This window comes from Erpetoichthys calabaricus, chromosome 3, assembly GCF_900747795.2.
Source record: "Erpetoichthys calabaricus chromosome 3, fErpCal1.3, whole genome shotgun sequence".
Lineage (NCBI taxonomy): Eukaryota > Metazoa > Chordata > Cladistia > Polypteriformes > Polypteridae > Erpetoichthys > Erpetoichthys calabaricus.
In genome coordinates, this window is record NC_041396.2 from 214,089,293 (window position 1) to 214,103,292 (window position 14,000).

A 14,000-nucleotide genomic window follows, 5' to 3' on the forward strand; every position below is an offset into this window, starting at 1 on the left:
CAGACAATTCCTTTGACTTCATGCTTGGTTTGTGCTCTGACATGAACTGTCAACTGGGAGACCTTATATAGACAGGTGTGTGCCTTTCCAAATCATGTCCAGTCAACTGAATTTACCACAGGTGGACTCCAATTAAGCTGCAGAAACATCTCAAGGATGATCAGGGGAAACAGGATGCACCTGAGCTCAATTTCGAGCTTCACAGCAAAGGCGGTGAATACTTATGTACATGTACTTTCTCAGTTTATTTTTAATAAATTTGCAAAAACCTCAAGTAAACTTTTTTCACGTTGTCATTATGGGGTGTTGTGTGTAGAATTGTGAGGAAAAAAATGAATTTAATCCATTTTGGAATAAGGCTGTAACATAACAAAATGTGGAAAAGGTGATGCGCTGTGAATACTTTCCGGATGCACTGTATATTCAGAATATATTCAGAACCTGTGTGTTGACACTTTCACCATACATAATTGGTCTTAACAAGGCCTGAGTGCTAACCAATCAGCTGGTCAGACCACCCTTTTAATTAGACTAATTCACAGTCAGACAATAACCCCTAAAAACAGGATGCTCTGTTAACTTAAACATCAAAGACATCCAAGAAATGACAAACTTTGGTGTAATTTTCTACTTTCAGAATACTGTACACAATTAAAATATATGACCTTTACATTCTGATAAAGCCAAAATACCTGGCTGATTTTAAATGTGGAAGTATTTTGTGTTACTAGCTCTCAATTCAGTCAACCAAGAGTTGCGCTTTGTGTGATCTTTCAACAGATGTGACTATGCAGTTATTGTACTAAGGTCAAACCTGAAAACACAGCTTCTTCTGAGCTAATTTACCTTGATTTATGTCAAGATTTTAAATACCCACACTCCAGAAAAAAGAAATCTCCATCAGGCAATATGGGCACCTTCTGGTGGTAAGGTACTGGATTAGTATATGCCTGCCATTTTGATGGTAATTCAGACAGACAACATTTTGAAGAAGGAAGACAGTGAGAAAAATACAGGAGACATGTCACAAACGCGTTATCTACCAGATCGGTATGACGACATACTGGGTAAGCCCCTGTTCAGTTTGCCAGTCACAGACAGCTCCAGGTTATTACTCTCAGGGTTTTAACCTATCTTAAAAGACTATTTAACTTACATTAAAAAATGTTTACTGTAGACTTCTTAGCGACAGAATGGAGGAGTCACTTAGCACTACCTTTCGAAGTGGAGCTTCAAGCAGAATAGCTGAAGCAGAAATTCACAGAGTTAAAGTAAAATGAGGCTTTGAAAGACAGAATAGGTACTTCAGTATGGTGGGTGTAAATACAATGCTAGTAATGCTCCGGTCAACCACATGAGGTTTTCAGGACAATCTGAGGCAGGGAATTAAAACACAGAAGGGGTACATGGGTCTTTAATTTGTGTGAATAGGGTACAAGTGTCAACATTTTCCACCACCTACCACAGAGCCAGGAGTTAAGAATGATGTTAGGGTCATCCCTAGTCAAAAAGAACTTCAAATTCTCTGTAATCAACAGTCAAACTTCAGTGAGGTGTATTGAGAAAGCAAAAATAAATTTTATTTAAATTGTTTTCAGAAAACATAAATAAAAAATACCACAGCCAAAATACAAGAATAGATTAAATCAAAACTGCAATGTAGAAAAAATGGTGACATTTGCAAAAAATGTAAAATAAGTAAAATCTACTTATCTGTAGTATTATCCAAAATGTGGTAAATTGTTAAGAGTAATATTTACAAATTTGCATGCTGAAACTCAAGTATCCCTTATTGTGACATCAACTAAAATGAATTAGCTTGTCTGTGCTTCAAATGCAAGACAGTGCACTCCTGCAAAATGTAGTAACGTACTGCGCTGCACATGTAAAGTGCTGCCCAGAAGTGTTTACATCAAAAAGCTGTATAAAATAAAGACCATTTATAGTGCTACAGAAGAATGGGGTCACTCAAACTTGTACCAAACCCTTCTCATCTCCATGGATGGCTACTAGATAATGAGAATTTGTTGGCTGATTTAGAGGGGGATATATCTACACTTTTTCCAAATACTTTTGTCTCCTGACATGCCATTTACCAAGGACATCTATAGAATCAAGCATTTTAATCACAGCTTTAATAAAACCTTTACTTATCCAATGCTCTTCTACAACACTGAAGACACCCGGACAGCTTAACATTTAAACATATCTGTATACTGTATGTCTTAGATTTTTTTTCTAGCATTCATCTATGTAGTCATGTGCACTTAATGCCTCAAGGACATATTTTCAAGTTTCAGTTCAGTATGATTTTTGTAACAAAAGGCACAGGCAGAGTTGCCAACTTCCAGTTCACTGTACAAATAGAAGGATCGTCCTAAAACTGTTTTTACAGGAGCATCCTGTGATTGAATGGATCTGCAACCTGGGCTAAGTAACCTCCTCCATGTAGTCTGCTGCTTCACTCAGCTGAGAAATGCTGCAGTCCACGGTTATGTCATCAAACTAAAAGAAATGCAGAAACTCAAGTCATTTTGGTTAATTCAAACAATAAATTTACAAAGTATTTCATTTACCAAATTTTAATAATGATTTAAAATTAAAAAAAAAAACACTTTACATTGTAAATGCATAACATACATTATCACAACTTTATACATAGTCAGATGTCTAAAAGAACAAGATACCTGTGCATCAATCATAGTTGAAAAAACGGAAATAAGACAAATTTATATCTTTACCCATTTTTCTTTGTTGTTCTTACAAGTAACACAACAGATAAATATGTTCAATGAGATTGACCTGTACACTGAAAATATTAGATTAGTTTTCTCTTGTACATTGTAGCTAAATAACAACATTTTTGTAACTACTTTTGTAATGAATTCTTTTATGAATGCATTGTTACTTGGTAGATTGACAGGTGGGTGAGGCACCAAGCCAACAGGATGGATGGAGAACACCCAGAACAGCAGCAGATTTCTTGTTTAACAATAACATTTTTATACTTGGTGTTCTCCTTGTGTCCTTTATTTATTACAAATAAGTTTTTGGTTGATGTTTCTGGTTACCTTGGCAACATTCATTGTACTGTGAGACATGAAATTGTCTACTTCTGTTACACTGTTAATTTAAATAGATTTGTATGCTTATGCATGCTAAAGCTGCAATGATTGTTTTGTTTTTTGTACTACTGCTTTGCATCTGCAAATCTACATACATACTCAGAGCCCATCATTAAAAACATTCAAAAGAATAAATTGATAAAAGAATAAACTGATAATTGATAATAAATGAAACAGGCTTCACTGCTACCTAGATCAGTTCTTTAAAATTTCAGATGTAATGGAATGAATTGTCCCTTTGTTTGTAAAACCCTCTTTCATTACTATACTCCATATTTTGAATGGAAGATACTACACTGAAGAAACCACATACACAAACACACAAGGCCGATTTAGAGTTGCCAATTAACCTAATAGGAGCCTGGAAGTGTGAGACAGCAGAGCTAATCACTGTACCACCATATTACCAGACAACACTTGCTTTTTAATAATCACAATTTTATAAGTATACTAGCCTACGCCGCATAATCACGCCGCTTTTTTAATGATTTTTAAGCACAGGGAAAACAATGAACATTTGAAAAATCCATAATTTAAAAAACCACCAAGAAAAGTAACATTGCAACAATGCACGCTACGAACCAACATACAATCATCGTTCAGTAAGCACTGCCTGCTCATGTGCCCGCCCCCAACGCTTTTGTCTCTGGTACAGTCCACATGCATCTCTGAGCCACGTTGTCTTTTCATTGTTCTTTGCAGTTCCGGCTGCTTTTCTATATATAATCCACCAAGTCACCCGACCATGGTAGTAGCGAGGGGGGGGGTGGGGTGTGTGTGTGTGTACAAAGGGCAGGGACGTAATCAGTGTGAGCATATGACCCGCACTTACTGGGAATTCCTCGTTCGTGGGGAACAATTACAAGCCCCGGTCTCCATCACGAATGGGGTTCAACGGCTTACCCACGCCTGTCGGCGGCGGGTAGACAAACGTTGAGTGTAGCGCGCGTGCAGTACCGGACATCCAAGGGCATCACAGACCTGTTAATGCTCAATCTCATGTGGCTGAAAGCCACTTGTCTCTCTAAGAAGTTGGACGCTGACCGGTTGGCGATCGCGTAACTATTTAGCAGTAGGGAGTCTCATTCGTTTTCGGAATTAACCAGACAAATCGCTCCACCAACTATGAACGGCCATGCACCATCACCCAGAGAATCAAGAAAGAGCTATCAATCTGTCAATCCTCTCCGTGTCCGGACCGGGTGAGGTTTCCCGTGTTGAGTCAAATTAAGCAAAATTTGTGTGTGGTGAGTTGTTGCGTCCGGGCACATGAGCAGGCACTGTGAATGCCTTGAGAGCGTGGGTGGACGCATGCCGGGGAATAATGAGTATCTATATATCTTCTTAGATATAGAAAGCGTCTGATGTGGTGTTTGGTGAATTGTTGCAGTTTGTGAGTTAGCAGATGTGTCCTTTATTTGATGGTTTTACATTTCAGTACATTGCGGTGAATGCTGGTAACAGGCAGGCATTCTCGTCCCATGCTCTTAAGAGTTGGTGGGCGTGTCTCTGTATCGGTTCAAGTTGTTGGGCGGTGCTCTGTCGTTTGTATCCCATGGTCAGACGACTTGGTGGATTATATACAGAAATGCAGCCAAAACCGTAAAGAATAATGAAAAGTCAACGTGGCTCAGTGGTGCATATGTACTGTAGCAGAGACGAAAGCGAGTTGGTAAGTTGTTGCGTCCGGGCACATGAGCAGGCACTGTGAATGCCTTGACAGCGTGGGTGGACGCGTGCTCGAGTTGGTGGTCTGGGCTTTGTGAGTTGACAGACATGGCTATTTTTTTGCGTATCCCATGGTTGTCTTCCGGCAGTGTGAATGCCTCGAGAGACAGGGTGTCCTTGTTTGGTGAGTTGTTGCAGTTTGTGAGTTAAAAGCTGCGATGGTTTTACACGCTGGTAACAGTCAGGCGGGCGGGCGTTCTTGTCCTATGGTCTTAGAGTTGGTGGGCGTGGCTCTGTGAGTTGTCGGCGTATCACATCGTCTTAGCGTTGGTGGACGGGTCTCTGAGTTGGTGGCCGTGCCTATATTGTGCGTATCCCATGGTTGTCTTGCCTGTTCTGTCGGCTTAGTGAATTATATATATATATATATATATATAGATTTTGTAGACAAATGTTTTCCGTGTTCCTGCAGGACCACCTAAGAAGAAGCATGTTTGTTGCGCAATCGAATCGCTGTATGCAGCGTGTAAAACAGTTTGCGATGGAGGATGCGGTCATGCGTCGTAAATGAAAGTAATAATGAAAAGTCAATGTGGCTCTGAGGTGCATGTGGACAAACACTTTCCGTGTTCCTGCAGGACCATCTAAGAAGAAGCATGTTTGTCGCGGAAGCGAATCGCTGTATGCAGCATGTAAAACAGTTTGCAATGGAGGACGCAGTCGTTCGTCGTAAACGAAAGGAATAATGAAAAGTCAACGTGGCTCTGAGGTGCATGTGGACCATAGCAGAGACAAACCCAACTGACGCGGTGATTGGTGAGCTGTTGCATCCGAGTACACCGCATAATTATGTATTGATGAGTGAACACTTCCTGAAAGACACAATTGTCCAAATGGGGTGGGTTTGAGGATATGACTGTAGATGAATGAAAAGATGGAACTCTGGAGAGGGCAACATACAATTGTCCGTGACCGACAATTGGAGGACTGCCGTCGCACGCTCATTCAGCGATTCACATCTGCGACAAACAAACTGTTTTACACGCTGCATACAGCAATTCACATCTGCGACAAATATGATTTTTCTTAGATGGTCCTGTCGCGTCCACCCTCGCAATCGAAGCATACACACTGCCTGGTCATGTGCCCGCTCGCAAGAGCAACTGACAGAGACCCGCCCACCAACTCTAAGACCATGGGATACCCCTCGCAAACTGTTTTACACGCTGCATACAGTGATTCACATCCACGACAAACATGCCTCTTCTTAGATGGTCCTGCCGCGTCCACCCTCATTCTCGAAACATACACACCGCCTGGTCATGTGCCCGCTCGCAAGAGCAACTCATGGAGACCCGCCCACCAACTCTAAGACCATGGCGTGTAAAACAGTTTGCGATGGTGGACGCGGTCGTGTGTCATAACCGAAAAGAATAATGAAAAGTCAACATGGCTCAGAGGTGCATATGGAGTGTAGCAGAGACGAACATGAATGATGCCCTGTTTTGTGAGTTGCTGCTTCCGAGTTGGTGGGCGTGGCTCCATCCTGCGTGCTTCATGGGTGTCTTGCTTGCGCTGGCGGCTGCTTAGTGAATTATACAGTTAGGTCCATAAATATTTGGACAGAGACAACTTTTTTCTAATTTTGGTTCTGTACATTACCACAATGAATTTTAAATGAAACAACTCAGATGCAGTTGAAGTGCAGACTTTCAGCTTTAATTCAGTGGAGTGAACAAAACATTAGAACATTAGAACACTCTAGACGAGAACAGGCCATTCAGCCCAACAAAGCTCGCCAGTACTATCCACTTATTTCTTCCAAGAAAACATCAAGTCGAGTTTTGAAAGACTCTAACGTCTTACTGTCTACCACACTACTTGGTAGCTTATTCCAATTTTCTATCGTTCTTTGTGTAAAGAAAAACTTCCTAATGTCTGTGCGAAATTTACCCTTAACAAGTTTCCAACTGTGTCCCCATGTTCTTGATGAACTCATTTTAAAATAACAGTCTCGATCCACTGCACTAATTCCCTTCATAATTTTAAACACTTCAATCATGTCACCTCTTAATCTTCTTTTGCTTAAACTGTAAAGGCTCAGCTCTTTTAATCTTTCCTCATAATTCAACCCCTGTAGCCCTGGAATCAGCCTAGTCGTTCTTCTCTGGACCTTTTCTAGTGCTGCTATGTCCTTTTTGTAGCCTGGAGACCAAAACTGCACACAGTACTCAAGATGAGGCCTCACCAGTGCATTATAAAGGTTGAGCACAACCTCCTTGGACTTGTACTCCACACATCGTGCTACAGTATATATCCTAACATTCTACTAGCCTTCTTAATGGCTTCTGAACACTGTCGGGAAGTCGGTAGCTTAGAGTCCACTATGACTCCTAAATCCTTCTCATAAGGTGTACTCTCGATTTTCCAACCGCTCATTGTGTATTCAAACCTAACATTTTTACTTCCAATGTGTAATACTTTACATTTACTGACATTAAATTTCATCTGCCACAAATCTGCCCAAGCCTGTATGCTATCCAAGTCCTTCTGTAATGATATAACGGATTCCAAATTATCTGCTAATCCACCTATCTTGGTATCATCTGCAAACTTAACCAGCTTGTTACTTATATTCCTATCTAAATCATTTATATATATTAAAAATAGCAGCGGCCCTAGCACTGACCCCTGTGGAACACCACTCTTAACATCGGCCAGTTCTGATGAGGTTCCTCACACCATCACCCTCTGCTTCCTTTGTCTGAGCCAATTCTGCACCCATCTACAAACATCACCCTGAACTCACACCTCTTTTAATTTGATGCCCAACCTCTCGTGTGGCACCTTATCAAATGCTTTCTGAAAGTCCAGATAAATAATATCATAAGCTCCACTTTGATTGTATCCTTTTGTTGCCTCCTCATAGAATTCCAGCATGTCAGTAACACACGACCTCCCTCTTCTGAACCCATGCTGACTGCTTAGAACAACTCCTGTCCTTGCCAGGTGTTGCTCGATCTTATCCTTAATACTTCCTTCCATTAATTTTCCTGTGATGCATGTTAAGCTTACTGGTCTATAGTTGCTTGGATCTGCCCTGTCACCCTTTTTATATAATGGGATGATATTTGCCATTTTCCAGTCCTTCGGAATCTCTCCAGTGCGCAGTGACTTCCTAAAAATATGCGTCAAGGGTTTATATATGTACTCACTAGCCTCCTTAAGAACACAATTGCGTAATGATTGCATAAAAATGTGAGGCAACTAAAGCATTTTTTAACACAATCCCTTTGTTTCAGGGGCTCAAAAGTAATTGGACAAATTAAATAAATGGAAATAAAATGTTCATTTCTAATACTTGGTTGAAACCCCTTTGCTGGCAATGACAGCCTGAAGTCTTGAACTCATGGACATCACCAGATGCTGGGTTTCCTCCTTTGTAATGCTCTACCAGGCCTTTACTGCAGCGGCTTTCAGTTGCTGTTTGTTTGTGGGCCTTTCTGTCTGAAGTTTAGTCTTCAACAAGTGAAATGCACGCTCAATTGGGTTAAGATCAGGTGACTGACTTGGCCATTCAAGAATTTTCCACTTCTTTGCTTTAATAAACTCCTGGGTTGCTTTGGCTGTATGTTTTGGGTCATTGTCCATCTGTATCATGAAATGCCGCCCAATCAATTTGACTGCATTCAGCTGGATCTGAGCAGACAGTATGTCTCTGAACACCTCAGAATTCATTCGGCTGCTTCTGTCCTGTGTCACATCATCAATAAACACTAGTGTCCCAGTGCCACTGGCAGCCATGCACGCCCAAGCCATCACACTGCCTCCACCGTGTTTTACAGATGATGTGGTATGCTTTGGATAATGAGCTGCTCCACGCTCTCTCCATCCTTTTTTCTTGCCATCATTCTGGTAGAGGTTGATCTTGGTTTCATCTGTCCAAAGAATGTTTTTCCACAACTGTGCTGGCTTTTTTAGATGTTCTTTAGCCTTTCTATTCTTGAGGCTTATGAGTGGCTTGCACCTTGCAGTGCATCCTCTGTATTTACTTTCATGCAGTCTTCTCTTTATGGTAGACTTGGATATTGATACACCTACCCCCTGGAGAGTGTTGTTCACTTGGTTGGCTGTTGTGAAGGGGTTTCTCTTCACCATGGAAATGATTCTGCGATCATCCACCACTGTTGTCTTTCATGGACGTCCAGGTCTTTTTGTGTTGCTGAGTTCACCAGTGCTTGCTTTCTTTCTCAGGATGTACCAAACTGTAGATTTTGATACTCTTAATCAATTCATCGGATGGGTTTTTTTCTGTTTTCGCAGCTTAAGAATGGCTTTTTTTCACCTGCATGGAGAGCTCCTTTGACCACATGTTGTCTGTTCACAGCAAAATCTTCCACATGCAAGCACCACACCTCAAATCAACTCCAGGCCTTTTATCTGCTTAATTGATAATAACAAAACGACGGACTTGCCCACACCTGCCCATGAAATAGCTTTTGAGTCAATTGTCCAATTACTTTTGAGCCCCTGAAATGATGGGATTGTGTTAAAAAAATGCTTTAGTTGCCTCACATTTTTATGCAACCGTTTTGTTCACCCCACTGAATTAAAGCTGAAAGTCTACACTTCAACTGCATCTGAGTTGTTTCATTTAAAATTCATTGTGGTAATGTACAGAACCAAAATTAGAAAAAAGTTGTCTCTGTCCAAATATTTATGGACCTAACTGTATATATAGATTCTGTGATGGAGATGTATAGCAAAAACAAACTCATCAAATTAAGATTTTTACTGGCAAGATGAAACCATATCCACAATACCACTGCACCACTGTTCCTATAGTTTTTTTCTTTTTACAATAGTTTTTATCTTCACCTTATTACTTGGAAATTCAGTTTAGTTTTAGTTTTCCATCTTAATGCATTTTTAGTTTTAATTTAGTTTTTATATCACAAAGAGATAGTTATATTTTTATATATAATTAGTTTCAGCTTTAGTTTTAGTAATTATGGTATGGTAAAGGGATATTATGGAATTTAATTTCATGTCACAATCTGAAAGAACTAAACACTTAATGTAATAATATCCGGCAGATCCTACAGTGTGCCCTGGTGAAAAGAGTTGTGAAAGGTGCATCAGATCTTCACAGGGGTGCCCCAAGATTGGTGTTAGGTCCTCTACTTTTGTCTCTATACACCACCTCACTGGGCACCATCTTCCAATCTCATGGTTTCTCTTATCAGTGCTATGCAGATTATATACAGCTGTACCTGCTGTTCCCTCCAGAGGACAATACAGTATATGCTAGAGTCTCTGCAAGTTTTACTGATATCTCAACCTGCATGAAGGACCACTATCAGCAGCTCAACCTGGCAAAAACCGAGCTTCCTGTGATCCCAGCCAGCCAGTCTGTTCAACTCCTTATTTCTGTACAGCTCGGCTCATTGTCGCTAACACCTGCCAAGTCAGTACGCAACCTCAGGGTGGTGACTGATGAGCAGCTACATTTTTCTGACCACATTTCTACTTTTTCTCATTTATGCAGGTTCATGCTGTACATATCTGACAGAGTATGCGGCACAACTTCTGTTCCAGGCTTTGGTCTTGTTGAATCTGGACTACTGTAATGCAGTTCTGGCAGGAATACCCACTTGTGCTATCAAGCTGCTGCAGATGGTCCAAAATGCAGTGGCCCATCTTGTATTTAACCCGCCAAGATGGGAACATGTCACTCCTCTCTTCAGGTTTCTACACTGGATCCCAGTAGCAGCACACATTAAGATTAAATCCCTAATGCTTGCCTACAGAGTAGTCAATGGGTCAGTACCTGAGTACAGTATATGGAGACACTGGTGCAGTTCTATACTTATTCTCGCCCACTCAGGTTTTCTGGGGAAAAATATCTGGCAATGCCACTTCTACACAGCTTCAAGTCTCAATCCAGACTCTTTTCCTGTGTAGATCCTGGTTGGTAGAATGAGCTACCCACCTACAATCATACTGCTGACTCCATCAATGTAAATAAGAAGCAATTGAAAACCCATCTGTTCTGGCAATACCTGTGTGATTGTTGTGGGGGGGGAACACTTTGCTCTGTCATATTTCATATTAATTGTTAATTTGTTGTTAGACTAAGTTTACTTGCTTTATTGATTGTTATTAGTTATTACATCTTTTTCACTTGTGGCAATCAACTTTTTGTTACCTGTCCTACTACACTTGCTGAACAAATAGGCCCTAGCCTAATGATACTTGACTGTTTACTTTTGTAAGTCACTTTGGATAAAAGCATCTGCCAAGCAAATAAATGTAAACATAAATGGGAATGGGCTTGGATAAAATATTTGTTTAATGTCAGCAGAAGTCTAGAGGCATGTCCTGCTAAAAACAAGATACTGAATATAAGCATACTGCAAAAATATAAAGGATAGGAATACATTTTCTCCATCGAACAATACACTTTTTTACAATCTACTCAATAACATTTACTCATGCGGCTCATATTAACTTAGAGGTCAAGGGAAGTAACAAATTCTCTGAACCACGTTACATTACATAGCCTTGTAGACATGCTCGTTTCAAAGAAAAAAATTAACTTTGGCTTTTTCAGGCTATTTATATTTGATTGAGTATGCTCAGGCTGCTGCCCTTGCCAAACATGAAATTAATTTATAACATTTTGCATCTTCCATTTATTGGTCAAGAGTCCTGCCTTCAATTCAAAAGCACAGTATTATGGGAATGCCTCTCAAGATTATGTTGTAAGTGGATTTTTCTGGAAGAAGCTATTAAAAATAATTTGGGAAAAAAACGCAAGTGGTTTACACATTTTAAGCATACAGCATGAGAAGTTTTTTGTTTCCCATTGTTCGACACTGTACAGCATTGCTCACAACAGGTTGTTTTTTACCATACCATCTATCACTTATTCTGCATGAAAACATGAAATTCCATTTTTTTCTAAACCATCACTTCAAACCACATGGAGTAAGTAACATAATAAAAATGTATCATTTTTCAGCAGAAAATTCCTTTAGTAGCTGGTCATGGTCACACTTGTAATTGTCCATCTGTTAGAGAGAGGCAGCCTTAGGAACCAAAATCATCCAGGTATCGACTGACTGTGTTGAACTCTGTAAACTAGACAACACAATGATTTTGATTGTACCAAATTGTTGTGTTTTCAAACAGTTAAACTGAGCATGAAGCTACTCAGTTGGCACTTCTCAAATTTAGATATTTGTATTCAATTACTGCTGATATGCTCTATGTTTCATTACCATTAAAACACATACAATATTTGTAGTTACTTAGTTTATTTTTCCATAAATATTCCATTCATTCTACTTACAATTTCAAACAATTCCAGCCCATTAATGATTGAACTAAGTAATGAAACATAATCAATACATTGGCAGTGTGAAAATCTCACTTAAAACAAACAAATAATTCAAATAAATTGCAGTTCTGTATGCATGAAAATCTTTAAATTGATGGAAACAAATAGAAATTTTACCCATTAAATGCAAGTACTTCAAGTAGTGTAATCTTTTGTAGTAGGTAAGAGTAAAGTTTTGAAAACAATAAAAGTGTCTTGTGGTTTTCCTTCCCATTCTGCCATAAAACCAAAGAATTTCCAGATATCACCCCAACTTTTCTCTTTGTCAATGGGTAGAAACAGGGCTGCAATTTTAGCCACACAGATTGATTGCATACGAGACTCAACTGTCAAAAGCCAGAGCGAACTGGAACTGTATTCATAATGTTTGCTGTAGAATAAATATCATCAAAAAGGAGTATTGAACTAATATTAAAATGCTAAAATCAATACTTATCAACTTTTCCATACTACTAACCCTTTTTCAGCAGAGCATCACCTTCAGAGTCTTAAGTACGTTTCAAATTGTTGATTGAAATGACAGAAAAAGCCAACAATTGCATATATAGCCTAAAAGTCCCTTATCACTTAAATAAGTGATAAAATCAGTTAACCTGCATTGAATAAAATCTATACCTTATTTATCTTTAGCAATGCAGACTATAAAACATACCTTGTCACTTCCTATGAAATCACCACCATCAGGAAAAATATCCTCTTCAATCTCTTCTAAAATACTCCCCTCTGCCTCACTTTTACTTTTTTCTGATCGATGACTGGCAATAAAAAAAACAATGATTTTCTTTGGAAAAACAGTTGAAATGGTTAAGATTTATTTCAAAAAATGATATATAAAGCGTCTATCAGCAACTAAAAAAGTGAGGTTTTATTAACATATCTACTTTTCAGTTTTCAAAATCAAACAAAAATTACCTGTGAAAATCTTCATCGTCATAATCTTCATCTCCTATACATAAACAAAATTATAATTTTACAAAATAGTCCTTTTCAAAATTAAAACAATTTTCTTGTTACATTGAATTATCATATTTTAAAGACCAATACAAACCCTATTATACACAAGATTTAAAAAATGTCAGACACTGAAACTATATACATGACATACGTATAGCTTTCTATGATAGCATCAAGACATCACAATTTTTTCAACAACAAGACAGATCTTTATTGTACTTTTGGGCTTTATTAAAAGCAACTATATTTGCCTTCACAAGTAACAAAGTGTTTCAGAATAGTTACAAGAAGTACACATTAAAGACAATACAATTCTGAGGCCGGGTGAAGCATACTGTGAACATGTAGAATATTTGACACTGTCCATTACTTCCAGAACTCCATTTTAGTGTAACAGGGAGCCAGAGCCTACCTGGCAGCGCTGCACACAAGCAAACACTAACCTTGTCATTGGATTATCTACGGTCCTTAAAAAGGGGAGAGGAACAACAATCACCACACTCACATTTGAAGGATTTATGTATACTATATCTGAATATTCTTCAAAATGTCACAATAGGATATTCAAATACAAAACTACATTACACAATACATCAGTTCTTAATATTCACCTGTATATTTTTGCCAACATGACTTGGACCCTATGCATTAGCTTCATGGTCAAGGGACGCCTGTTAATTTTTTCTTTTAAATCTGTCATTTACTGTAAGATTTTTAAGTTTTATACATACATATATACATATATATGAATATATATATGAATATATATATATATATAAATATATAAAATATATATATATATATATAGAATAAATATATAATATATAAAATAATATATAAATATATATATA

At 38.7% G+C, this 14,000-nt stretch overlaps 1 protein-coding gene across 4 annotated transcripts in view; it reads right to left on the reverse strand.

The window, feature by feature from the left end:
* Window positions 1-1,554: 1,554 nt before the first annotated feature.
* The window catches only part of cep43 (centrosomal protein 43), a 100,153-nt gene continuing 87,707 nt past the window's right edge, over window positions 1,555-14,000 (reverse strand). For all 4 annotated transcript variants that reach the window (XM_051925457.1, XM_051925460.1, XM_051925458.1 and 1 more), the window contains 3 exons: window positions 13,108-13,141; window positions 12,848-12,950; window positions 1,555-2,505 (listed from right to left, as the gene is read on the reverse strand). In XM_051925457.1, coding sequence (XP_051781417.1) covers window positions 2,431-2,505; window positions 12,848-12,950; window positions 13,108-13,141 — 212 coding nt within the window. In that variant the 3' untranslated portion in view covers window positions 1,555-2,430. The remainder of the gene's footprint in view (window positions 2,506-12,847; window positions 12,951-13,107; window positions 13,142-14,000) is intronic.